The sequence below is a fragment of the Pezoporus flaviventris genome, unplaced genomic scaffold (genome assembly GCF_033815535.1).
Source record: "Pezoporus flaviventris isolate CSIRO_AGI_PZ_B2104156 unplaced genomic scaffold, CSIRO_AGI_Pfla_v1 ptg000022l, whole genome shotgun sequence".
NCBI lineage: Eukaryota > Metazoa > Chordata > Aves > Psittaciformes > Psittacidae > Pezoporus > Pezoporus flaviventris.
This window is the reverse complement of record NW_026892570.1, coordinates 2,637,342-2,665,272: the sequence shown is the minus strand read 5'-3', so window position 1 is coordinate 2,665,272 and position 27,931 is coordinate 2,637,342. Positions and strand designations below refer to the sequence as shown.

At 40.1% G+C, this 27,931-nt stretch overlaps 1 protein-coding gene across 6 annotated transcripts in view; it reads left to right on the top strand.

Annotated features, from left to right (window-relative positions):
* The window catches only part of SLC28A3 (solute carrier family 28 member 3), a 67,834-nt gene that overhangs the window by 22,213 nt on the left and 17,690 nt on the right, over window positions 1-27,931 (top strand). For 2 of the 6 annotated variants that reach the window (XR_009743901.1, XR_009743900.1), the window contains 11 exons: window positions 5,911-5,991; window positions 7,041-7,121; window positions 7,967-8,092; window positions 9,174-9,301; window positions 10,130-10,298; window positions 11,916-12,113; window positions 14,705-14,786; window positions 15,741-15,839; window positions 17,445-17,568; window positions 19,499-19,665; window positions 19,826-20,140. Coding sequence is in view for 3 of the 6 variants with exons in the window: in XM_061456263.1 (XP_061312247.1) it covers window positions 5,911-5,991; window positions 7,041-7,121; window positions 7,967-8,092; window positions 9,174-9,301; window positions 10,130-10,298; window positions 11,916-12,113; window positions 14,705-14,786; window positions 15,741-15,839; window positions 17,445-17,568; window positions 19,499-19,613 (1,203 nt within the window). In the remaining 3 variants the exon portion in view is untranslated. The other 4 variants (XR_009743902.1, XM_061456263.1, XM_061456266.1 and 1 more) reach the window with 4 other exon arrangements.

Sequence of the window (27,931 nt, the reverse complement as noted above, 5' to 3'; positions counted from 1 at the left end):
CTCTTGCAATACTACTGCAGTCATCAAAGACATCAGCTAAGAGATAAACTCCACTGCGTGATATTCTGAATAGAAAGTTTGGGAACCCCACACAAAGCCCTTTTATTTACAGTCATACACTGAATTAGGCTACACTTAGTCTAATTGTGACAATATGTATTGCAAGTAGACAGAACTTTGGTGTATGTTTCTACAATGATTAGGTTAAAAGGCTCCTACTTTGTGGTGGAAAGCCAGTCTATCTTTCCCACCTCTCCATGAGAAAACATGTTATACCACTCTATGCTGTGCTATCCTAAAGCGCTGTGCAGATGACTACCTCACAGGTATTGCCCCTGTAGAAGTGGCAAGTGTACTGACACCAGATAGAAGAGGTAGAAACTGCCATGTAAAAGCAGGAAGAATTACATTACATTATTATTATATTAATAAGATCCCAGGGAGATTTCCCAACTCTCTGTTAGAACACTGTTGAAAAACTGCCCAAATACAGCTTATGTTCTCTATGCTGTCTAACCTGTGCCAGCAGCCTGTCTGCTTCTGCTCCCACATATAGCCCATAACATAATGCCTGCTTAGGGTGGCATCAAGAACATATTAAAAAAACAAAACAAAATGAAACAAAAAACTACACACACAAAAACCAGCACAACCACAAAACAAGCAAGCAAAAACCGAATCAGAAAACCACATCCAACTATGAGAAATGTATAGGGACTTTACCAGAGACCTGTCTGGTATTAATCTGTCTGGTATTGCAGACACACAGCCTTGGGCTTACACTCCTTTCATCTTAATTTTTCTGGAGGTGATATTTCACACTTAGCTCTTTCAGTACTTCAGAAAGAAAGAATATGCTACTACTAAGAATAGTCAGAACATCTTAATGAGGAGAAAAGCAAGCATTTCAGCAAGAAACAAAAATTATGTTTTCATTGCAGCATTTTTGTAACTTTTGTTTCACTTTCCAGTCTCCTCTCACCTTTACTCTATTGAGCATTCAAATGACAGCTTGCTTTCATAATTACATAGTTTGGGGATGAAAACATTTAATTCACACCCCTAGTGATATTCATGTAGCTTTCCTCAATGTCTTATGATTTTTTTCGAGATGATTTTTTAATGCCTTTGGTGATGCAAAGTACTATGCTGACTAAAGCCATAACTAGGAACCAGACAATCAAAAGTTTGCTTCTGTGCATGCACACATCCATCAGTCTTATTCTATGGGATAAGTCAGCAAAAGACATGTGGAATGTCTAGGACAGGCCAACAGGGACAAGTAGATTATAGCAAACCCATGAGTTGATTTTCAGAGCTGCACATCTTGATATAAGAATATATACGTTAAACAGAGTGGCAGATAAGTGCACAGCTCCACCAAAACATGCTTCATCTGCTCATCTTGTGGAAAGAGATTTATTGCTTCCAGGGTCTGTGAGTGACAGCCAGCCTATTCTCTCCTGAAACACTTGTAGTTTATTTTGAGATTTAGATGGTCAAAAGTGCTTTCTTGTGTCTTTCAGAAATTTTGTGAGGTTTGCATGTAGCACTGAGCTGTCAAAATCTTGCTCCAAGACATTTCAAAGTGCCCCATAGAAGAGAAGAATCTCAGTCTCAGCTTAGCTGTTGATGGAGAGTAGGCAAGTGTTAGGGTATGTCTTCACAGAAAAATGTCAGAGCCCAGTTGTATCCATACTGCATCCTTAGCAGTATGCAGGGAAAACCTCAGTTTTCTGCTAACTTGGATGAACACAGTTACCAGCACATACACATCTCTTGCATGCACCCACTGGGCATTCTCACCAGACTACAGGCCCACAACAGACCTTGAGCATAGTCTTGGAAGCACTAATTAGTCATAAATACATGCATTTGTATGCTTAAACTGGGTTAGTTTAAATGCGATTTCTGTATATGCAGATGCAGGGTTGCGGAGTTCTGAAAAAAGAACACTTGTCCATATAAAAAAGTGCACCCAAGTATTTAAGTAGATGGAAAAAGCCTCTTAGAACTAAGTCATCTATCCTGTTGATTGCAAAAGGCAAGGTCTGCTTCCAGCAAGCAGGATATTAGACTTCTGTTATATCAGTATCTTTCTGTGCCAGGAAGAGTATGACTCCCTGAGAAAGGCTTTGTTTTGAAGGTCAGGCTGCAGGAGCGTCTGAAGCCAGGATGTTCCTTAAACGTCAATAGCAACTTCTTTAAAGGAATGTTAGGAAAAAGCTGAACATCAAGCCACAAATGGGAGCGGAGTTGTGAGCAGCCAACAGCTTCAGCTCTCTCCCTGCATGTAACATAGGAAGTAACCATGGAAGTAGTTCTTTAGTAAGGTCAAACCATATTGCAGTATAGGTAAGAAGTATGAGATATGCCAGTTTATTAAAAATAGCAATTAAAGAATTTATTTTCTTAAAGATCGCTTTGTGGGAATCATGAACTGCAACACTGGTAGGCCACATAAGTATAATTCTAAAGAGCACTTTGATACGAGTTCTCCATTGAAATGTGGGATTTTTCCACATGCTCATTAAATTATTCATCAGTTAAAGCTAAAACTTGACTATTTAAAGGTATGTAGTAGATATCAGGAACTATATATATTGGAGGCTAAACTTCCACACAAGTTTGTCCACAAAGAGAATCCTATTGGTTTAATCATGCAGGTATAATTACAATGTGGGACACACCCACTTCTGTATGGAAATACCCTAACCCTTTTTGAGGAGTAGGCTTTTGCTACAGCTGAGGTTCATCTGACTTCTCTCTCGTATTTCCTTTTGTGGTCCTCTCCCCACTTTTCTCTGGGTTGACAGCTGTCATTACAGCCTGTAATGGTGTGTGTATATCCAAATAAAACTGATGAATTTCTTAACAGCAGAAGCCAGTTGGAGACAATCTCTTTGTCATCCCTGTTCAGAGTAACTGCATCTTTGCAACAGACTTTTGCACTCAGAGAATAAGAGCACTCCAGCAGAAAGAAGAAATTGGCAGTCCATGAGACAGAAGAATGAGTTTTAAGAGCTTTTCTTTCCTTAAAGCAATTTCTTGTAATCAGTGCATGCTTTCGGAAAAGAAAAAGAAAAACCAAAGGGGACTTTTGACCTATTATTTACAAGTATATCTCACATTTAGCCAACAAAAGAAACGCTGCCAATTAAGGCTGGTGTTGCACCATGCCCTCTCCCTGCTGTACACAATGCGTTTGACAGCCCTAAACTTACAGAAAAAAGGTTGTTCTCAAGACAGCTTAAGATCATCCTTGTGCACCCTTTATTCCCAGCAGCCTTTCCCCCATGTACTTCACCCAAATCCCTAGCCCTCCAGACTCCTCCTCAGATACAAAGGTTTGCATGGTCTATTTGCTTCCTCAACAGCCTATACTTTGTACCTGGAGCTCTAGTAAGGCTGGGCTCTTTTCATCGGCCCCAGGCCTGCTGCTAGCTGGGGTCCCTTCACCCTTTAGATGCTTTACCAGGTGCCAGACCCTGGAGCACCATCTGAGCTTTCCTCTTGCTCTCCCATGTCCCTGCACAGCTCTTAACCATAGAGGTGTTGCCTGGACATGCATGCCCTGCTACCCAAGCCCTAACACCCTCAGAGGGAGCCCTCTGTTACTGACCCTGTGCCACCTAGTCCCCTGGTTCTGGCATGGCAAAGAAGGGGAAGGAGTGGATTGGGAGTGGGAGAAGATGCTCCTACATCAGTTTTACCACTCTTGTCTCGTCCACAAAATGCAACCCCACATAAGCCTAGCAGAAAGGTGAAAGTCCTCCTGGGGCTCATGGAGAGAAGATGGCCACTCCATGTAGACAGGGGACAGAAGGAGTTTTCTTGTAGCTGTTTTCTCCTCTCTCCCAAGATTCAAAACCACTGACTTAACATTTCAGTGTATTAACACTATGGGAAGCCTTTGTGTGAAAGTGGGGTTGTTTGAATAAAGTGGTTTTTACTTTAAAAAAAAAGTTTTATAAGAAGTGGTTGTTTGTTTTTTTTTTTCCCTCTCCCTCAGATGAACTAGCTGTTTCATGTTAAGTGCTTTTCATTGTGTTTATCTCTGCAGACCATACAATTGAAAACTGGCTGCAATGTGACATCTTGCAAGTCCTTTTTATGTTCTGCTTATTTTAGAGTAATAATTTGGCAGTGCTTTCTGTGCGGTTTTGTTACGCCTTTCATAAAAGCTAGCCTGGACATGACAACTCATTACCGTTACTTACCTCTTAAATGGTTTCTACGCCCTTCTGATGAAGACATAATATAATAGGTACCACATTAAGTCACTGGGGATTTAGGTAGGAGTGCTTAGTTATAAAATAGTCCCCAGCTTCTTTATGCAATCAATGCACAAAAGATCACAACTGAAAAGCAAATCCCCTGTTTTGTAAAGACTAATACTTCATTCAGAAATGCCTGGAACTGCAAAAAATGGAAAAGCAATTTTTAAAGTTATCAAAGGTATTTTCAGGTCTAAAAACGTTTAGGAACAAGGAGGGGAAATGGCAGGAGAGAAAAGGCAGGGAAGAAGGTGAACTGAACTAAACTACAGCTTTCTGAACCAAATTTTCTTCTGTCACTGCATGGCAAACTACCCCTAGAGGATCACTGAAAGGATCACAAAATCAAAATAAAGAAATACTAACTTTTTGCTGTTATTAGCTAGGTGTAACTTGTTGAAGAGCACAACAATATCTGTGAATTGCACCTTCTCCTTTCAGTGAAAGGTTCTGGTCATCTAAACTGAGTTTCCAAACGTTTATCAAAATTGCTGAAAGTATTAACTTTCCTCTAGAAAGGCATAACTTCTATTTACCAAAAAGGTCAAAACTACAAAGTGTTTTGGTTATTTTTTCATTCTGTTCCTTACTTTTATTTATAACGAATTATGCCCTCAGCTGAACACACATAAAAGCTTCCTAGTGTTAGCAGTACCGTTTTAACTGCAACAAATCTGTCTGCCTAATTGTGAGCCTTTGGGAGATTTTTTTTTTTTTGTATGTAACTCTCAGCATGTTAACTGCTGAGATCCTGTGCATTTAACATGCTTGAGAACCAAGTGATGTTAGTTTTATTCAGTATAAAAAAACAACACATTTAATAATCCACCAGACAATGAGTTAGCCATTCATGCAATTCTTTTAAATTACATGTTTAAGGAAAGTATTTTTCTTTCAGTCTCCTGAAAAAGACATATTCAGTTCCTATATTTAGTAGATATACACCTGTGAATTTGTTTTTAAGCAGATTCTGTGTCTGTGTACAGTTAAAAAGCTCTTGTATACTCCTCATTGGCATTATAATTAATGTCACGAGTAGAATAAAAGGGGATTTGTCTATAGTGTACTATTAAAGGGCAGCTACAGAGTATGGGCTTTCTAAGGAAGCTGCCCTCAATTCTGTGAAACTAAGTCATCTACAATCCCGATCAAAAACTCTTCAACTTCTGTTTATGTAGGAGTCTAAACTATTTTTTAAACACGGACACAGAGAAGCTGAGCTCTGAATTCTACACCACAGTCCCATTGTATATATTTCTGCTCCTGGTTTTCAGAGTCTACAGATGTACATATCCATGCCTTCATAGATGCCATTGCCCAGTAAATATTTGAACTGTCTTAAACACAGCTTCAAATAAATGTATATCATGCTAAAACAGACAGTTTCAAAATTATTGCAGTCCTGCTAGAAAACTGTAGATACATGAAAGAAATAGTTAATTCTGGCACAAACATAAACAATGAGCTAGAAGGTTAAAAAATTGACAGTATGAGTATAAACTTAATGATGAGTTTTCAACATCCTTAAGTATATCTTCAAAAACATGACCCCTTTTTTTTCAAAACTTAAATGGTCTACAGAATCAAGGAAAACCTCTCTAGAAGTGTTAATGATTTTGTGTCTCCAAATCAGGTACTGCCTATTGTGGTTTTCTTCAGCACAGTGATGTCTATGCTTTACCACATTGGATTCATGCAGTGGCTTGTTGGAAAGGTATGAATTTTTGCCAGTAGGTACTCATCTGACTAGTATAGTACACTTTTTGAACACATGCAGACGAGCTGTAGCAGCATCAAGCTGCTCAGGGGTGACATATGAAAAGTGATTGTTTATTTTTAACCCAGAAATAGTTCTAAATATTATCACTGCAAATTCCTAATTGGCATCACATAGCACACTTTCCTGTCCCCATCCTGGTTGTATTGCTAACATCACAGTAATTGTTAGATTTGTCTGGCTAGCTTTAGCATTCCTCAGACACCATACTTGCTTAAATCTGTCTTTCTGCCTACCCCTTTCACAGCTCACAAAGTACAAGATGGAGGTTACATCACAGACATTAGATTTCTGCTTTCTACTAAGCATTGAAGTAGTAGTTGCATATACCTTCCTGTCACAGATCCTTAGGCTACGATCAGAGGCCAGTTTCTCACCTCAAGATCTAAGTGTTTGTTTCTGTCAGGTCTTCTGTCCACCATCAGTGTCGCTAAGTTCACAGAAAGTCCACTTCCTGCCCTGTCCACCCAATAAACTTACTATATGAGGGAAAAGATCTTCCCACATGGTGGTAGTTAAACCTTATTTGAAGATATTCCTTAAGAGTCCTTTGTCATCCTCATTCACAAGATTGTTATAAACACCACAAATCTTACCTATCTGAAATAACATGCTAAAATTTCTATGAGGCATTTTTAGCTTTTTTTTTTAGCATTTTTAGCTTTAATGTAAATTTCACATTTTTTCCCTTCTTATGATCCAAGTCCCTTTGGACAGGTGACACATCAAAATATCTGCTTTGATTGATTTAGTTTAACTATTTAGTGCCCAGGAGGAGCCTAAGGTACTCTCAATTCTGTTCAATTATTCTTGGCTTATTTCCAAATATTACTATTAAATTAACATGCCACATCTTGAAGCTGAAATTATTAACTCATGAAATATTGTAAGGTGTCTCAGAATGCTTACATTAATTAATTCAAGAAGTGCACGGAATAGGCAGACCAATGTTGTTTGTTTCTTTTTTTCTTTTTTAACCATTTTAGGTTGGTTGGATAATGCAGATTTTCATGGGGACAACTCCTGTTGAGTCTCTGGTAGCTGCGGGTAACATATTCGTGGGACAGGTGAGTTGGAGCATAGAAAAACATGCTAGCACAGGGTAACTAAAAATTGTGGAATACTGCTGTTCTGTATGTACCTGTGTATAAAAAAAACATAATTTCATATTAAGTCAGGACGCCAATAAAGCAGGACTGGTGGCTGATTTCTAGAATTTGAGAATATTCATATGTCGTCAGCAATGCGCAGCTGGGTAGGTTTCAGGAACCATATGTTTTCCCAACAGAAAGTCAAGCGAAAATGTAGGTCACAAAATGTGTGACAGAATCTAGTAGTCCTTTTTAATAGGAAATCCTTTAAACCTGCACTACAGTAGTGGCTGTCCCAGGCTTCTAAACAATGTGGAAAGATCAATATGCAGCATCCAAGCCCAACAGCAACCTTAACATATCAGTTGTTTAGCAGTGGTGCATCACTGCACCTGCTTCAAGATTTAAACTAGTACCTCTGTATGACACTGCCTCCAGGATGTGCTCACACACATGGCAGAGAGGCTGGGAGCTTTAAGCTGCCTGTAGTGGATGCTATATCTATTTCATCTAATGCACAGCCTTGCCTCTGGCTGTACCTAATTCAGACAGAATTAATTGGATTCGGATTTCTTGCCAATTTCATTGGGCTGTCAGGGGAGACAGCAAACCAGAAAGAATTCTCTTCAGACAAGATGGATGTTAGTACAATTTTCTATCTCGGTGTAAAAACCAAAATCAAACCCCACTTATTAAAGCACTCATTAGCACTAAGATTAATTAGTCAAAGACACCTAAGAAAGTGTGATGCCCTGTTGATAAAACAACCTCTGAGGTCTTAAGAGGAAGTTCTTAACTTGGTAGTTGTTTTTTGACTCCAGACAGAGTCGCCTCTCCTGGTACGGCCCTACTTACCATACATCACCAAATCTGAACTCCATGCAGTCATGACAGCAGGATTCTCAACTATTGCTGGAAGTGTCTTAGGAGCATACATTTCTTTTGGGGTAAGATGGGGAAAGAAAACTGGAAAATATGTGTTGTCTGAAATCCTGTAAGTACAGAAGTCCAGCTAAAATGCTTTGCAAGTATACCTGAGTCATTCCCATATCTTTTTTTTTTTTTAATGAAGGAATGAACCTGAGAAATCCCATGTCTTCTGACAGTAAAATGGATACCAAGATCTGATGCTGAACATACTAAGTAGCAGAAACATCTACTTGTAATACAGAGAGAATTCCTGCATAGCTGCAAGGAAATGACTGATTTGCATATTTTCCTATAGTCTACATGAAGTGACATGTGGAATATACTTACTAACTGAACAACTCTCCCACTTCTGTTGCAGTGGTACAGACAAAATCCTGCAGGAACTATTGCTAGCCATATGAGCCTAAAGGGTTAACTTGTGACTGAGGTTCTAGTGAAGCTTTACAAACAAAGGTAGTAAATGGCTTGTCTGCTAAGGGGCTGGCAACACAAAGCCAGAAGACCGATTAATGATCAGAGTCACTAGGGGATGGTTAATAAATATATTAGTTCCACATCTGAATAACATACAGTGGGGAGGCAGAGGCAAGATGTGAGTATTGGCCAAAAAGGCCAATTCAAGAGAAAAGGAGAGACAGAAATACTGCAGAAGTTAGCAAAGAAGTTGTTTTGTGTAGAAATTTGTGGAATAAGGAGTGAAAGGAGAATAGAATTTATGTTAGAGCATGTAAATTTTTTTTTAAACACAACTTTAAAGAACAAAATCAATTTTGTCTCACTGCATATCATACAGGGGGTCTTACGGAAGGCTGACTCTTGCTTACTACACCTAACTGCACTCAATGGACCCAGGTTTTTTTTTGTTTTGCCTTCAGGCTTGCCACTAGTCAGAAGCGGTTTCCCTCTTGGAAAATTAGTCCATACTTTTCACTACCTAGATTTTTCCTGAGTCAAGTTGGTTTTCTCCTGTATTGCTCATTCTCTTCCGTCTGAGCAATGTGAACTTTTTAATGACCCCCTGTAGAAAAATCATCCAAGTGTCTAAAAATTTCAATCTCTTTCTTCCATGTGCATATTTTCTGTCAACTGGAATTTTAGGTTTCTGCCTCCCACCTACTGACTGCTTCCGTCATGTCAGCACCAGCATCATTAGCCACTTCCAAATTATTCTGGCCTGAAACTGAAAAGCCTACAGTAACTCTGAGTGGGCTGCGGGTGGCAAAAGGGTAAGCTGATCTAAGCTCTAGTTAATAGCTATACTCATGCACAGATGAGATTTGGAAAAATAACTCCTTGCACATAAGCTTTAGAGGTAGCACACAGTAGATTTGCAAGCAATAAATCAATGGCACACCAATATACCCCAAATTAGTAGTTTGTGAATTCAGGTGCAGCATGTCCCAGTACAAAGTATGGAGATTATCACTACTCACTGGGACAGGCACAGAGGTGCCAAGGACCTCGGCCAGACAGTAAACTCTCCAAAGAAAGAGGAAAATGCCTACCTGAGGTGAGCCACCAAGAGGTATTCTCATATGCCTTGTTGCTGTCTGTCCTTTGTGACAAATCTATAAATGCAAACAGACAAAGGCAAGAGTGGAGCAAGCATTTCAGCAATGACAGCAGTGAACTTGTTGCCCATCTGTAGGGAGACTCACTTGCGTTGAGAACAGGCAAAGCAAAAAATCTTGCAAGAAGCTGTTCCTGAACAGCCCAGGCATCTGTGCAAGGGTTGCCTGGAAGAAGAGCAGTGCCCACTCCCTTGTCCCAGTGGGGGACAGGCAATCACAGTACTGTGACCTGATCCAGATCTTGCCCAACCCCAAATGTGCCAGAATTCATCCTCAGGGCACCAAAAACATACACCCTCACTGGCTCTTAAAAGGATCAAGAGCAAGAACTTACTCCACATCATCACTATTTCTCTTGTGAGTGAACAGACAGCTTCAGTAGTAGATCTCAAATTAAGTCAATGTAACTTTTCAGTCTATGATTTGGTTTTGAATTAAAAATTGTTCACACTCTTTTTTTCTTTTTTTTTTTCATCAATAAAGTGAATCAAAGAACCTACTGGAAGCAGCCAGTCAAGGTGCTTCTACATCCATTCTGCTGGTAGCAAACATCGCTGTGAATCTGATCTCCTTCCTTGCCCTGCTAGCTTTCCTTGACTCAGCCCTGTCTTGGGTGGGCAGTCTTTTTGACTATCCACAGCTGAACTTTGAGGTATGATGATCTGGTCTTTCAAGTCCTTCATGCAGCTTATATATATCTATAATTTGCCTTTCTCAAATTAAGTGCCCATATGGTTAGTTGGGGTTTTTTTTGTTTGGTTGGTTGGTCGGTTGTTGGGGTTTTTGTTGTTGTGTTTTAATATGGTCTAAGCCCATATATTTTTGTGTGCATGTTTCTGAAAACTGTTTTTACAGCCAAAGGAAAAATGTTGCCATGTAAATATTTCTAAATCCATTAGTCCATGTATAGTTTCCCTCTGTGGTTCTTGCTAACTAACAGAGTATATTTACAGATCTGTATGCTAATACCCACCTCCTCTGACTTGGCAGTGCAGCAGATGCCAAGTCAGTTACACAATTCCCAGGCCTTTAACATTCAGCTAAACTTTAGAGTGGCTTTAGCTTCAGAGCCCCATCAAGCCTTTAATGCTCACTAGCTTCAGTTAGTGAGGCAAGGAAGGACTTATCTGAACCCACACTTAATGTCACTTATTTCTCAACACAATTATATTGTAAAACTGCACCCAGATAACTCAGCTGAGCAAACAGGTTTTAAACAGGACTTCTTTTGTTTACATAGGTCCACATATAATTTTTGATCCATACAACAATCTTGGTTCAACAGTTTGGGACTTCTTGTTCTGCAAGCTTCTAATAACAGTCCTTTGTGAAACATGGATATAACATTGCAATAAAGGTGCTGTAGAAATGAATAGATACTCAGAGCAGACATGGCTTCAGCAATATTAAGATGTTACCTTGCACAGCTTCCACAGATTATCCCACTGTGCAGACACCCACTGCAGAGGGGGTATGTATACGTCAAGTATGTATACCTCAGCCACACTCATTCAAGGGCTGGTGTTTTAATAACTGCTGATGGAGTAAGATTTGGACAGATAGATAAACCATAAGGACCTGAGACCCATAGACATACTGCATTCAGCCATCCGTTCCTTTTGAGAGACCCTAACGTGTAGTCTTTTGTGGACACAGAAACCAGGAGTAGTAACTGCTTAAACATCTCAGTTATGTTCACTAAGGACAATGTGACTAAACCCTTTCACACCCAGAGTTGTTTTCTCTCATATAAAAATAAACCATATTGCATAAAACTTATAATGTGAGGGAAAAAAGTACAGTTTTAATTGTGTCAGCTTTTATGCGTAGACAACTCTTGTTTACACCAGTTGGAGTCCAATAACCTGGTAATTAGGCGTGTTCATTAACATACTTGATTTAATCAGCAGAAGAACTAGACTTCTCGATCTGTTATCAGTTCTTTTGACTTGCCCTTCCTCCTTTGCTTCAAACACTACACTCAATCTGAAGTTACTGTTGGGGAAAAAGGTACTGAAATTTTTGGTTTGCTTTAGGTGTAAAATTAGGGACATATCAAATTACTTTCTAGATTTTGGGTTAGTCTTTTAGAAAGTACTCAAGCATAGCTCACTATTGAAAACCTTCAGTCTCCCAAATGTGTTGGCAGTAAGAACTCAAGGCCAAGTTTCCTTTGCTCAAAGAAAACCATCTTTATTTAAGGTTTAGGGAACTTATAACATACCTTTGTTCTTTGAACTTTTGACCTGTTTTCTCATATATTTTGCAGAACATTTGTGCCTATGTCTTCATGCCGTTGTCTTTCATGATGGGGGTAGACTGGGAAGACAGTTTTACTGTCGGTGGACTACTAGGTTACAAAACTTTCTTCAATGAGTTCGTGGCTTATGAGCGCCTCTCACAACTGATTCACAACCGAGAAAAGGGTGGAAGCATGTACATTAATGGTGTGAAACAGTACATGACTGTAAGTAATATTTTTTATTGTCCAGATTTATGGGATCTAATAGTTTTCTTCTGGAACTCAACATATTTTTTAATATGGGCATAAAGCAATAATGGTTGTATATTACTCTAAAGCGTGTCTTTCAGTGACATAGTTCAGTTGTGAAAATGCAGCATTGCTTTGTGAGGTTCCATAACTGTCAGCACACTAGCTATTTCAAACAAACATAGCAGAAGAAAGGCATAGTTTTGAGGGACATGTAATGTCCCATAAGACACTGTGCTTACGATGAACTTTGTCTTCAAGGTGAGTGTCTTTTTACTGCACTCTTAGCTAGCACTTCCCTATGAGATACTCTCCCAGGAAAATCCTGGGCAAACTGGAGGATCCTCCTGCCTGCAGAGGTTAAGCCAGGAATTAAACTTCAAGCCAAGAGAGAAATCCAGCAAGCTTTAGGTGATAGCCTTGAAGATATTACTGGTACACATCTGCTAGAGGTTATTATCCCCTGTGCAGGGGTCATAGATTAAAGATATGTATTACATGTCATACACCTCCCTTGCCACAATGAGTCCAACCCATTTGTTTCAACTGTCAAATGAAAGTTAGTTTGCATATGGATTTCCAGCTAAAGCCTGGGCCTACTGTCATTCACACATCCATCCAGATCCACCCAAAAGTATGCATAATCCCTGAAGAAGTAACCTGGAGAACGGCAACACAAAGGGCATCCTAGGTGTGTGCACAGAGGCAAAGAGCATGCAGTGATCAAGGGTGACTTTTGTCGCCATAACTGTTCTTCTGTCCAGCATGAACCTGTGCTGAATTTTGACTCCTTCCAAGTACAGGCAATGTAAAACCTGATATTCGTCTTTTTTGCAGCTGCACTGGCTTTTCTTCCTCAAATCAAGATGAATTGCCATTGTTGATGACCTCTGATTAGGAAGCATCCTTTTGTACAGCTTTTAATTGTCAGTTAAACTGGTGTGATGCTGTGGATACCTGCCTTCTACACAAAACCAAAAACATGTTCCTGACCATGTTTTCCTGAGCATCCATTACCCTTCCTGGGAATCCTGGAAATAGGATCCTGGGCTAGATAGATAGAGTTTTGATATACCCTGCTGTAGTCATGCTATGTTCTACAGCTGGAATATGGGTCTGAACTCCTGAATGAGTGAATAGGGGTGGTTTTTAATCTGGAAGTCAGCCTTAAGATGCAGATCCCATCAACTGTATTTCATTTTCTTTTTCTTTTTTTTTTTCTTATAGAACTTCTACATTCACTTCTAATAACTATGAAGAGCTGTATTAAATTCCATGATAAAAAACTGTGAAATATAAAAATAACTTTGATTCATAACATAAGGAAAAATTGCCCAGTAACAATTTTAATTGCGGCACAATTCAGCTGAGATTACGCTTGTTTTCCTTTTTTAATTTCTCTTCGGCTTCAGAACTCTCTAATACATCCAGTCACTTTCAGAGAGAGCAAACAAGTGGCCTTCAGGCCTCACTCACCTGAGTCACTAATAATAAGGCTTCCTGTTTTCAGACCTAGGAAAGTTCAAATGAAAGCCGGAAAATCACAGCACATAAAGGCTTTTCTAGGAAAAGTGGATAGAGTGGGCACTTGAAAAGCGTTTTCCTGCATATGTGCAGACTGATTGAAAATATCGACAAATTGGTCTTCATAAAACGGGAATGGAAACAAAAGCTTCTAACAAACAAGAAACCTGCTAGAACACTCACTCAGGCATCTTCAGCTTGTCTAAATCACAGTAACTAGGAGCTGAAAGCTGTCAAGGGGGGATAAAAATCCATTTGCTGAGATAGATTTTCTCCTTTCCCAAAATGTTAGAACCACATTCTTCTGAAGGTTTTCAAGATTTTTCAGCCCAATTTCACTCAAAGTGATTTTGTGTCCCAAGAGGGGTCCCTCCATGGGAGGAAATGCCAAACCAGTCTGAAGTCCAGACTGAGCCGGTGTTGCCCAAAGGGAGGAAGATGTCTGAAGTGAGGGAGGAAATAAGCTGCTAATGGGGATTCCAAAATCATAATGACCCTCTGCTGTTATCACATCAAAGGTCCCACTCTCCATAAGACCCTTTCCCTCTTCTGTGCACAGGGTGGAGCACACACACACAGCAGCTTTGCACAGGGAGCCAAGCCTCTGCTTGTTCAAGGACAAAAAAGTCAGGGATAAATGCCTAAACTTGAGGCTTCAGCAGTGCTATAGAGGCAGTCCAGCTATAGACAATAAGCTGAGTTAAAGTTTTCTGACTCATGCCTTCAGAAAACAGAAGACAAATTGCCACTAGTAAGTAGAATTATTTTTTGTCTTTAATTATTAGTACTCAATTCAACAAGGCACAGCAAATTACATGAAAAATAAAACCATCACATGGTTTAAGAATCCTCACAAAGGCAGTGGGTACTTCTCAGCAAGAGTATGAGCCTAGCCTGTTGAAAGTCACATGCTGGGGCGACAACCAAGCAAAACAGAGTGATTTCAGCACTCAGAGCCCTGAGCCACAATGCCATGTTTTCTGATCTCTAAATCAGCATGAGCTGCCTCAAACCACTCAACAGGGTATGTGTTTGTTTTCCAGGTTCGCTCTGAAGTCATTGCCACCTATGCTCTTTGTGGGTTTGCCAACTTCGGCTCTCTGGGACTGGTAATAGGAGGCCTGAGTAAGAATACATCTTGCAGACAATTTATTTAGCAAGCACCTCCTAAAGAAAATAACCAAAGGAACAGGCTGTAATTAAAGCCTAGCAGCATTAAGGGCTGAGCAGGTGCTTTCCTAAGACCCAACACCCAACAGTGCATGGAAGGGCTCCAAAGGGGTGCAGGCTTTGGTGTGGATGTACTGAGAGGCTGAGCGCAAGGGGAGGGGACCAAGCCCTGCAGACAGGCCTCCTTTTCCAGCCCTCAAACCATGATCTGAGCTACTACAGCTCTTGGGCTTCAAGAGAATCAAACCATCTCTGCAGCTTGCTGGTCTGAAAGAAGTTGGCTCTTTTCTGTAAAAGTGTCACATATATGCAGTAGTCTTAAAGGGAAAAAAAAATACAAACAAAACCAAAAAACCAAAAAACCAAAATCCAAACAACCAACAAAAGCTAAAACAAAAAAAACCAAACCAAACCAAAACAAAACAAAAAAAACAAACAACAACAACAAAAAAAAACAAAACAAAAAGAACAAGAACTTTTCAGATCTTGAGGGAAAAAGAGAAGTTTCCCTCACTAGGCAGCCAGAATCTCTAGCAGGCACCTTTACCTGGGAGCCTAGTGGACTCTGCAGTGCCAGCAGTGGGCCAGCAGAGGAGCAGGACCAAGTACAGCGCCAGACCCCAGTACGCTGCCTGGGGTTTACTTCTGAAAGCCACCACTGGCCAGCAAAACCACTCAAAATGCAGAAGCAAACTGCAGTCCATTTTATACACAAGCCACCTTCTAAACAGAAAGAGCCAGCAGTAGGCCTTCAAATGGCCAGCTAAAACTGTCTTTTTTCCCCTTCTTGTTTCCCCTGATTCAAACTGCAGGGTGGGGATTTCCTCTTGTGGTGGAATAGACAGCAAGTTCCCCTTCTTTATATCTGCATGTACATATGTTTGACACACACTTTCATTTTCTTCCTAGCAAGCATTGCTCCCTCCAAAAAAAAGGAAATCGCTGGTGGTGCTTTCAGAGCCATGATTGCGGGTACTGTCGCCTGTTTCATGACAGCCTGCGTTGCAGGTATTATCCAGGTTTGGTGTCTCTTACAGTCGGTGACCACAGGGTGGCAGTGCGTAACACGAGAAACAGCTCCTGACATACAAACGCTAGTACTTGCGAGTTTGGCAGGATTAAAAGTTAGTGTGCAATGGAGGGTTCAGGAGTTATTTCATTTCTTCCGTTATGTCTTATCTATTTTTCTTTTTCTTTTCCTTTTTTTGTTAGTCTGTGTGTAACACACGCCTCGTGGGAAAAGCAAGTTACAGATGAGTTACACACTACTGGCTACAGAAATGCAGAAGTAATTACGGAGCAGAAATAGAGAAGTGGAATGAACTGAGGTGTAAGGATAGTGAGGAGGAAGCTGAAAGGACTTTTGCCTTAATATTGAATTGATATTTTGGGCTGATACTATTCAGACAGAGCACTAAGATTAATGAAATTGCCCTAAGGTGGGACTCAGCAACAGATCCTTATTTTCAAAGTCCCACCTTCAAGCTGAATAAAGAGTCACAATGCAACAGCCATTTTAGGGAGGAAAGTAGAAAGAACATGATATTAATGATTTGAAAGATTAAATAATTGACCAGATATTATTCAGCAGGTAATAAAAAAAAATTACCCCCATATTTAACCGCACCTTTCCCAGCTTTCTTTTCGAGCATGTGATACGCAGAATTATATAGTGAAGCTTAAAGCACTCATATTCCTAGAGCAATGAAAGGTGTTGGTGCTTTAAGTTGCTGAAAATGGCATGTTTGCTTCTACCATGGATTCCCTATCCCTTTGTGTTCATTGCAGCAAGAGAAACATACACATTTTAAGTATAAGCACACACTATTTTCTGCAGGCTATAGAACTAGTACACTAGTGCTTTTCCTTACACCCAGAACAAGATAAAATAGCCAAGCAATTTCTACTACCCGGTTAAGATAAGAACATGTTAAAAATGTGTCCACATTCCACAGCGCTATGTGAAGAAGGAGCTGTCTCTTTCATATTCATTACTGCAATGAATGCAAATATTACTGTTTATAGGAAATTTTGAAGGACATCTAGCCAAACAAAGATAAGTAATCTATAATTATAACACATCTAAAAGAAAAGAAAAGGTTTTGAATTTACTTGCATTGCTACAAATGCAGCACATCTCCACTTTAGTTACTGAAAGCACTCTGGCCCAGCAGTGAGAAAGCCATTAGCATTCTCTGGCTCACAGAGTGAGTGGGAATAGGATGTGCTTAAGGTTTTCTTCTTCAAAATACAGTAACATTTTAGACTACTGTGTTTTTCTGCTGACTTTAATGTTACTAAAAAGGTATGGTAATGGTTTTCTCACTGCTGAACCCAGGACACTGGGCCAGAGCGCTTTCAGTAACTAAAGTAGAGTTATGCTGCATTTGTAGCAATGCAAGTGATCACTCCTTAATCCAGTTCTGTGAAATCATACAGATTTAAAAAATGCCTCACAGTGAGGGTTTTAATCTTGCATTTACACAGAACCATCTCAGAGGCTGATTTCAAATCAGCCAGAACGTTTCATCTGACCATGCTGCAGTGCCTGACATCCCCAAGTTTTACCTTCCTCTTCATTACTCATTCAGAAAGTTGTTACTTACTTCACAGGAATGCTGATTGTCCCTGCTCTGGAAGTTCCTTGCCACATCTTATTAGGAAGTGCCTTCAATTCCACAGATTTCCCTGCCAACAGCACAGAGCTAGTCGAATGCTGCCAGCAACTCTTCACCAGGTATTGAGGAAGTCTTTTATCTTTCTGTCAGTGTAATTTAAAAGCTCACATATTCACTAAAAGTTTGATTTTATTTTTTGTATCTGGCTTTTTTTCTTAGGCACCTGCTTTCCATGAACTTGCATCTTTTAATGCTGCTGAATAGTTTCCTTTTCCTGGGCATTTCTCTGTTACATGCCAAACATATATGGAACCAACAGAGAACTCAAAACATCTTTGTCCAAAACTGAGCTTCCTGAACTGCTAGAAATAGATTACTATGTAAAGATTCAGTGGTTTATCTCAGGCTCATCTGAAATACTAACAGAAAAAAAAAAAACAAAACAACAAAAAACCCCACCATCAAATATTTGAATAACTCTAGCTGGGGAAAAAAAAAAAAAAACAAACAAACAAAAAAAACCAAACAATAAAAAAAACACAAAAACAAAAAACCAACCAAACAAACAAAAAAAAAACCCACAAAACATAACAAACCAAAAAACAAGGCCAGGAGCTTTTCTTTCTACTGTCTGTGAATTTGGCTGAAGATATTATTGATCATGTATGTGCCTGTTTACATTTAAACTAGAAAGATCCTCTGAGGTAAATTGTATTTGATATTTACCTATCTTGAGTAGAGAAGAAAGAAACAGACATATATAACACTATCTCACAAAAAGGAAAGGTATTTTGTATTTAAGTTATGCCAAGAACCTTTCAAATTTCTTGTAATGTGATGCTTATTTTTTCTATTTTCATGACTAATTGTTTTAGGAATAAATACTCTATTTCAACTTTTTTTCCCATGCTATTGAAAATAGAACTTCATCTTCCCCTTCACATTTCTTTTAGCAAAGGCAGTGCTCTAAGATTGAGCATTTGTCTACTACAAAACATACAATATAAATGTAATAGTGATGCTGCTGTAATCTAACCTGCAAGAATCCTCTTGACAAAATCCTCAAATGGGGAATTTTCTTCAGTATTGATTGCACTGGATCTGCCTTCACAACCCCTCAGTTAACTAAACAGGGATTTTGTGTGGTAGAATAAAGATTTCTTTTTACATCTTCTTAACATCAAGACTTGTGGCAACTTAAAATTTCTGTGCCATTTAACTCCTCATGTTGCAGATCAAAATTCCAATTCTAACTTCAGGTGATTTTTTTTTTTCCCTGTATTCTTTTAATACATGTATTTATTCTCTCTGTGCCTTGTCTTAAAAAGTAGCTTTGAATATGGGCATATACACTATGTATGGTGCCCTTCCTTTTATAGTAACATTTTTAGATTTCAACTATTAACAAAAATGTAATTAAAAAAAATCATTCATATTGGTATCAAGATCACCAGCTTCTGCCTACTTATCAGCACTTGCATATTGCTGCAAGGAATTTCTATTTTTGCAACCTGATGTTCCAAATAATATTTTTTTAACATTGAACCAATGTAAAAAACTTTTTTGCACAGTAAAAATAATCTGTGATATTAGGTACATTCTTTCATATTTCTTCATCACTCCAACTTTTATTCATCACACTAAATTTAACTCTACCAGGTTGCTACAAAGACAAGAATTTGCTTTATTTTGACTAGAATCAGTTTTGAGCAAATGCTCAAAAACCTTGAATAGTGAATTGAAAACCTCAATTGTTTCAGTTATCTAGGAAGATGTACTCAAGGCCTTTATGCAGAAAACCAGACATCACCCCTATAAAAAGGGAGAACATTTAGTCATGGGACATGGCTCATGTTTGGGAAGTCTTATCTTTGTTTCATTTCTCATGAAAATTTTAACACTTTTGAAGCTGCTTTGGGGAAAGCGTGCATGTGCATATGTGTGTGCATACGTGTATATTATGTAAATACATACATACAGAGAGAGAGAGGAAGATTCCCATAAGAGAAAAGGAGTATATCTGATTTCTGCTTCCATCTTCTTCCCCAGTGTAAATCAATCTCAGGAGATCTTCCATGGAGGAAAACATAGCATTAGCTCCTGGAAAGGATGTTGCCAGATACTGGATCAAGCTGCTCTTCATTGCACTTGGATTAAGCCTTAATTTTTTGGGGGCAGGTGGATCATAAATAAAAGCTGTGTTCCTTGGTAGAAAGGTAATAAAAAATCCCTTTTCTACAAGTGTGAATCCAACCCCCAACATTTATTTCCCATTTCTTACCAGCCCAATTCCTCTGACTTGCTTTGAGTTACTCATAAATCAAATTGAAATAACTGAAAGGCACCTCTTGCCACAAATCTCTTTTCCCATTACAGATCAAAAGAAAAACACATTTTTGAGCCTGATTCTCCTGATTTCATTTTACCCTGAAACCGATGAATCTGTAGAATTAAACTGCTGTAGATAAGAAGGAAAACTGACCCAGAAGATATGACAGCCACTTAGAGAAAGCTGTGAACTAGAGATATTTATAATTGCCATCCGTTCCTAGTAGTATTTCTGCTCTTTTTGATACTAAAGAAGTGCTTTTATTGCACAAAGATAAATGACCCTGTTCTCAGAAACTTTTGCACATTTCCTCTGGTAACTGTGGCTACATGTGAACTGAGCTGTTAATGTGGCGCACCTCACCACTTGGTCACTGGCACACCCACAGGGGACTAGCATCTGTGTGCCCCAGTCACCCTCCTTCTGCCCAAAGAGATATCCAGGCCACATCTTGATCCAGGAGATTGGTCCTTGCTCAGAGGTTACTCACATGAATGGAAATGTCCAAACTCAAAGGAGAGTTTCCTGTATAGATTCTTCTCAAACTTTGCTGTTAACAACTGTTGTTGAGCAGCATAGTCAGCAACCAGGAACTTGGAGCACTATTCCTATCAGAAACAAGAAGAGCTGTGCTACAAATCAAATGTGGGAAAAGTGAAGTCACAATCTGACTGCTCCCTCTAAAAGCAGTATTAATGAATCTTCAGGACCTCTAGAAGATCTTCTTGAAATAGAAATGCAGTATGTTTTTTAGCGTCAGACCTTTCATGGACTGAAAAGTTCTTTGCAGATGGTTTTGCAAAAGGTATATATATATTCCTATCTTAATACCAAAGACTTAGGAAAAAAAAAAAAGCTAGGAGCTGAAGCACAGGAATATCAGGAAGTCCTGACATACTCTTGAAATCAAACTTGTGCAGATGTGAAATTGTGATAAAACAATAGCTAACTTTTTAATCTTCTATTAATTATTGCAGAATCTGTTCAGGAAAATGCAGATTAATGAATTTAGCTGCCAGTACAGCTATTTTCAGGAGGCATTTATTTGACTTAATCATAAAAAAGATGCTAGTTGCCTGTAAAACTCAAGTTTATTAACTTAAACCTCTGAAGATTTTTAAATGCCAGTATTATTACTACTTGTGACTTTCATCACAGGTTAGATGTTAGATGTTTTTCTTTGGCCCCATCCACCTAGATTGAGGAGACTGCATGTCAAACTCAATTTTCACTGTTTTTAAAGAGTGTTGCTGATCCTGATAATGGCAGCTATATATGCTCAAACGTTTTATGCAAACCTCTCCTAAAGAAACTGCATGGGTTTTGTCCGCAATTTTTAGCCAGCATCCTGATTATAGCAGGGTTTAGCTGAACAAATAAGCTTAGAGTCTGAAATAGAGGAAAACACTCTTTCAAGGAAAATTAGTCAGAAACATTAACTCTCACTGTCAAACAGAACACATCCCACATCCTCCATTTATAAGTCATCATTGGCACTAGTGTGCTGCTCCCTAGCATACCCTAGTTAATATTAGCCTTTTGAAGTGGCTGCTTTTCCCATCCCCACAATTATAAGCTCATCAAAAGGGCTACTCCAGCTAGTAAAGATAACTATGCATGAACTTTTAGCTTGAGGCAGCAGCTTTCTTCCCAAAAAAGAGATGTTCTGTGTTTCCTTTCTTTTTTAGGACTCCTTTATAGCATGATTACATGGGTGGCAATTTTAGCAGAGGATATGTGACGTTCTACCTACACCTTTTCAAAGCGATTGCCCACCTGACCTGCCAATGGCTTAATCAAAAGATTATATATATCAGATATTGCATCCTAAATGCAGCAAAAAAAAAAGCAGTGAAAGCAGGAAGGGATCACAAACACATGCCAGCATGCTTTCAAGTGACTATTTCCCCTCTATGCTTGTGATGGTGCTAGGAGTTCAGCATAGAGGTCTTTGTGTTTCCCTTGACACAAAAAGAGAAGTATGAATTTCACCTGCTCAGGGTTGGCCTGCCAGCTTGGACCCTGAACTGTCGACATCCAGGAACACACACTTCCAACAGCATGATGGCTACTGACAGCAAACCTGCAACACAGGGAAGAAACATTTGATTTAATCAAATAATTGCTGGCACTTGTGGTGGGTTGACACTGGCTGGATGCCAGGTGCCCCCCAAATCTGCTCTGTCACTCCTCTCCTCAGCAGGACAGGGGAAAGATAATATAATGAGAGACCTGTGTGTCGAGGTAAGGACAAGGAGAGATCACCCACCAATTACCATCATGGGCAAAGCAGACTTGACGTGGGGAAAATCAGTTCAATTTATTACCCATCAAATCAGAGTAGAATAATGAGAACTACAACCCAAATCTTAAAACACCTTCCTCCCACCCCTTTCTTCCTGGGCTTAACTTTACACCGGACTTTTCTGTCTCCTCCTCTCCAGTGGTGCAAGGGAATGTGGAATAGGGGTTGTGGTCAGTCCATGACACGGTGTCTCTGCTGCCCCTTCCTCCTCAGGAGAGAACTCACACTCTTCCCCTGCTTCAGTTTAGGGTCCCTCCACGGGAGGGAGTCCTCAACAGACATAGTCCTTTCTGTAGGCTGCAACTCTTCACAAACTGCTCCAGTGTGTGTCACTTGAGGAGCACAGTGCTCCACTGTGGGTCCCCTGCCACGAGCCTGCTCCAACACAGGCTTCCTACAGGTTCACAGCCTCTTCCAGGCATCCCCCTGTTCCAGCATGGGGTCCTCCATGGGTTGCTTGGGCACAGCCTGCCTCACCATGGTCTGCACCACAGGCTGCAGGGGAATATCTGCTCCTGTGCCTGAAACACCTCCTGCCCTCCTTCTGCACTGCCCCTGGTGTCTGCAGGGCTGCTTCGCTTACATATTTCCACTTCTCTCTCTGGCTGCAATTGCAGTTTGCACACACATACACCTCCCACACTCCCCCTGCTTAAATATGTTATCCCAGAGGCACTAGCACCATGGTATCAGCTTCGGTCGGTGGTAGGTCCATCTCAGAACCAGCTGGCGTAGGCTCAGTTGGACACAGGGGTAGCTTCTGGCATCTTCTCACAGAACCTACCCTTGTAGCTCCCTGCTACCAAAACTTTCCATACAAACCCAATACACAGTCTATACTTCTACAGATTCAAAGACCTATGTGAACATTTTGGAAATAATGGATTAATTAGGCACTGGAATGGGTTGCCCAGGGAAGTTGTGAATGCTCCATCCCTGGCAGCGTTCAAGGCCAGGTTGGACAGAGCCTTGGGTGACATGGTTCAGCGTGAGGTGTCCCTACCCATGGCAGGGGGGGTTGGAACTAGGTGATCTGACACTAACTATTCTATGATTCTATGATGAAACAATGGATGAAGCCTACATATAAGTATCCCTCTTTCAAAGGTCTTGCAAAAAAAAGAGGGAGCTTAACCTGCTTTTTGGTTACTGGCATGTCAGTGAACAACAGGTTTTAACCAATACAGATGACAAGTTAATGAAACACAGGTGGTGTGACTCAACTAAGCAATGAATGTCAGCATGTATCTAACAGCTTTGTGGGGCTTTTTACTGTAGCATTCACAAGGTGTTAGTTAGTCGCTAAAGATCACTGGTAATAATTCCAGGAAATGTTTTAAACAGTTCAGTGTACAACAGTTCCAGGAAACATACTGAGTAGAATTTATCATGCTCAGGGCATATATAATCAGAAAAAAAAACCAAAACACCTTGTCCTTAATGTAAAACATGTTCTCCTAGGCCCCAAGATAGAACAGCACTAAAATTTGTTAAAGAGGCAAGGCTGTTAGGTTAAAGGAATATTTCAATATTAATTGTCTCAGAGAAATTGGAAAAAACAAACACACTTTTTGGAACTTTTTTCCTAAAACTGTTTTCTCAAACTCTTTTTCCAGTTCTCACACCACACCTTTGTGAACAATTGAGTATTTGACTGTATGTTGTGTTTTACTCTGCCAGGCAGTTAAACACCACACATCCACTTGCTCACTCCTGGCCCTGCAGTGGGATGAAAGAGAGAATCAGAAAGGGAAAAAAAAACCAACCTAAAAATTATAAGTTGAAATATAGGCAGTTTAATAGGATGGAAAAGGAAAACACAACAACAATATTAACATTAATAATATTAATAATAACATCAATAATAATAATAGGAGAATTAGAATATGCAAACAATTGCTGCACAATCCAATTGCTTACCACCCACTGATCAATGCCCAAGCATTTCCTGAGCAGCAGCAATCATCCAGGTTTACACCTGCTTTCTATACTGAGCACAACATTACACGGTATGGAATATCCAGCTGTCTTGGCTGCATCTTCTTCCAGCATCCTGTGCTCCCAGCCTACTCACTGGTGGGGTGGTGTAAGCAGATGAGAAGACCCTGATTTAGGAGAAGCACGACTTAGCAACAACTAAACATCAGGCTGTTACAATGTTATTCTTATCCTAAATGCACATCACTGCACCAGCTACTGGGAAGAAGCTGAACTCTATCCCAGCTGAAACTAGGACAACACTGTCAAAGATGCAAGTCATATACAGCAAGTTATGTTCTCCAAACCAGGTATCATCTCTTTATCACCAAAGACATGAATAGAGAGAGGCTAAAGATGCAGAATATGCATACCAATTCTCTTCCTTTGCAGACTGAAACAGTTTCCACTATACAGTGGTCAGACTGCTTCCCACTGTGCTGTGCCACATATCCATGGGTCCCAATTCTTGTGAGTCTTTGGATCACTAGCAGACCTTCAAGAGGACTGTAGCTTTACTTTAGTAACTTAAGCATGTTGCTCAGCAGTGGTGCTTAGCTAGGAGGGTGACTCCCAACCTCAGCCACACCAGCTAAGAGGTGAAGAAGAATTTGCGCCTAGGGCATTGGTGCAGGACAAGGGAACCTGTCTGCTCAGGGAGCACAGATCTCTGCTTGTCAGCTGGTGACACAGGCTGACATGCCCTGGGGGCAGCTGTTGTGAGGCCCTGAGCTTCAAGTCTGAGCACAGTTCACTAACATGGTACCATCCCTCTCTGAAAGAAGGCCCATGGTATAAGTAGGCCGGCTGCTATACTAAGCTGTTATCAAACTCAAAAACAAGTGGCAGGCTACAAAACTTCCACGTTTGAGAGGCTGAACCAAATTCTCCTCTTATCTACACCAATCTAAAGTTTGGGGATCTTCACTGAAGCTGGAGTTACCATACACTTACACCAGTGTAAATCAGATGTGACTTTGTTTCATTGTGTTTGATTGCAATTTCTAGCTGGTTTTAAAGTCCATCAGTCCATAGCAGCCAAAGGAAGTACTTCAACTAATACAATACTGTAAAATGATCAGTGCAACTGTACACGTTTCTATTTTGCCCCTGTGGAGCTCCAAATCTGGAACTTGGGAATACTGAGAAAAACAGACTGGTGCAAAGCCCAAAACTACTTCATGATGGTTCTTATAAAGAAAAAAAACATAATCAAAGAATATTCTTGTTGCTATGGCATTCTGCAGCATAGGATTTGCTATAGCAACCAGTGCATTACCTCAAAAGGCATTGATCAGAATGCATGGGTTGCCATGGTTGCCATAGTGAAAACAGGATTTTCTTTTTGCTCTATTAATTGATGCCTTCGATGTCAGGTGGCTAGAAATGTCCAAGAGACGGGGGACACCCTACACCACGTTGCTGCACATTCCATGGTGACAAGTATAGATGGCTGTTCAGGGCCACATTTTTGTACATGAAATGTGAAAACTTAGAGTTTTTACATGCAAAATCTTGAATGTTGCCAGGATTAAATATGTGTAACAATATTATGTTTTCCATATGCTGGGGAAGTGTTCCTACCTCAGCGGCAGTCACATTGCAACATTCGGAGTCCCCATGGTAGGGAGAATAGCCCCACATGTCAGACAATAAACCTGGATTTGTGTCTAGTTGTGAGTTTTGCCACAGCCCCCATGTGTAGCTGGGAAGTCTCTCAGCTCTGTGATGTCTCTGTTCCAGTCTACAACATGAAGTAGTATCCTAGGGGTGTTGTTAGCAGTTGCAGTACAACAAAAGTTGTTAGACAGCAGATATGAGAGAGCAGGACTTTTACAGTTGTGGGATTATACACCCAGGAGCTTCCTCCAGATGATTCTACACTGAAAAGCAGTGAGGAATTAGGCACTACATGCCTAGTTTCCACCAGAGGGTTTTACAGATGGAATGAAACAGATACAATTCTACCAATCTGGCACTTCTGAACTAACAGCTCTGGTTTGAAGGAAGAAAGAAGACTGTGAATAGGTTCATACCAGTGTTACTTCCTGATGCTAAAGAAACAGCATTGCACTGTTGTAGCGCATGAACTCAAATAACAGCAGGGACACAAAAAATTGGTGCCCATACCAGATAACTGCTGTTACGTTGCACCCTCCCAGGTACCTTCTCTAGCTGGTTTATTATCATTATGACCCCAAATATTCTAAGTACCCTTAAGTGCTGACTGACCTCCTACAAAACTGTCATTTGACTCTAGTTGGCTATTTGGCCATATTACACTGATTATTACACACAGAAAGACTCCAAAATCTGTTTATCGTGACTCAGTTAGGAGTTGTAGGAACTTCCACAAGAAGCCACTGAAAAATAACCTTTATCAATTTTCAGTTCACACATACTATGCAAAAGACATCCAGCCTTCACAGTTTGTTTTTTTTTTTTTTTAATAAGCATGCCCTGGCATTTAAATAAAGAAATTTGTCCTTGCAGTCACACACTATTCTTGTAAACAGCTCAGACAAGTCAACTGAGATACCCTCTGTACCACATATTTACCTTGCGTGGTTGCAGTATGTGGATTAACCTGAAACCACATAGGAAAACTTGCAGAACTCCCTCAGTACTATCAGTTCTCTCCTTATGCTACCTTGACCCCCATAATAAAACCACAGCAGAACCCAGGCTGAGATTTCAGGTCAGCTTCCATTTACCAGGTAAAGGTGTTATTTTCAAGCCTCTTGCTTCCCTCTTTTCATCCTTTTTTCTTTCACCATTCCATGACTTTACAGTAGTACAGTTCACATCTTGCTTTCTGTATTGCTGCTTTTACTCTTGATCACCTTTGTTTTGATTTCACACATCACCACAGGAGGGCTGGAATTTTTTCCTTTCTCGGATCACTAGGTGGCAGAACACAATCAGTAAAAGTTCTTCCCCGGAAAACACGCAGAGATGAAAGTATGGAGCCTTTTTTATTTGTATATATATGTCCTGCTTGGGGGTTTTGTTGCTCAGGATTTCAGGTGAAATACTTTTATACATTTTCGGGTAATATAAAAGTATTACATGCTTTGGCCAAGGTGGTTTGCCTTCAAAGGGCACTTCGGGCACTTTGAATAGCTCTGCATTTTGGACTGTTACACAGATACCACCAAAATTCATATTTTCCTAAAATGCTGCCTGCTGATACCCCCAGATTTCTTATTATCATTGCAGATTGTGGTGACAGGTGTTACTGCCCATTTGTGGTAACTTTAGTGAAAGTAGTAGAATGAATTATGGAATAAATAAAGGCTTAGATACTGCAAAAACTTGCAACAGATGGTGATGTGCAGCCTGCTATAATATCCCAGTTCTATTTAGCTGCAGGTAATATGGGCCTATGGGCTTCTAAAACTCACACATAGCCCAGAATAGCAGTACCGGTAACAGTATCAAGGTCCATTTTACTGAAATCTCCACCACTGGCTAAGCATGTTCTCTGCCTTCAGGCTTGTTGAACACAAGGCTTTTCACACGCAGATATAGTTTTCCTTAATTGCCTTATAGAGGTAAGAGGGAGCAGGAAGAATCAGCTCACTATGGTAAAGAGGGTTAAGAAAAGAAGTATTAAGGGTGACATAAATGATTTGTAGCAGCCCTAGAAAACAGTACCCTTGGAAAGGAGAGGGAAATGTATTGTGGAGAAAGCAATGACAAGACACCCTCGTCCGTTGTGACTCAAGGAAGTGGCTTGTTTCTTGAGTATCAGTTGTTGCAGTGTCTTTCAGACACTTTATTGCCAGAGGAAAAGGAAGCATGAAGAGCCTCTTTTGCCTACCAGAGATACCAGAACAACTGCTCAAGAGCTCACATACTTACTGCTAAA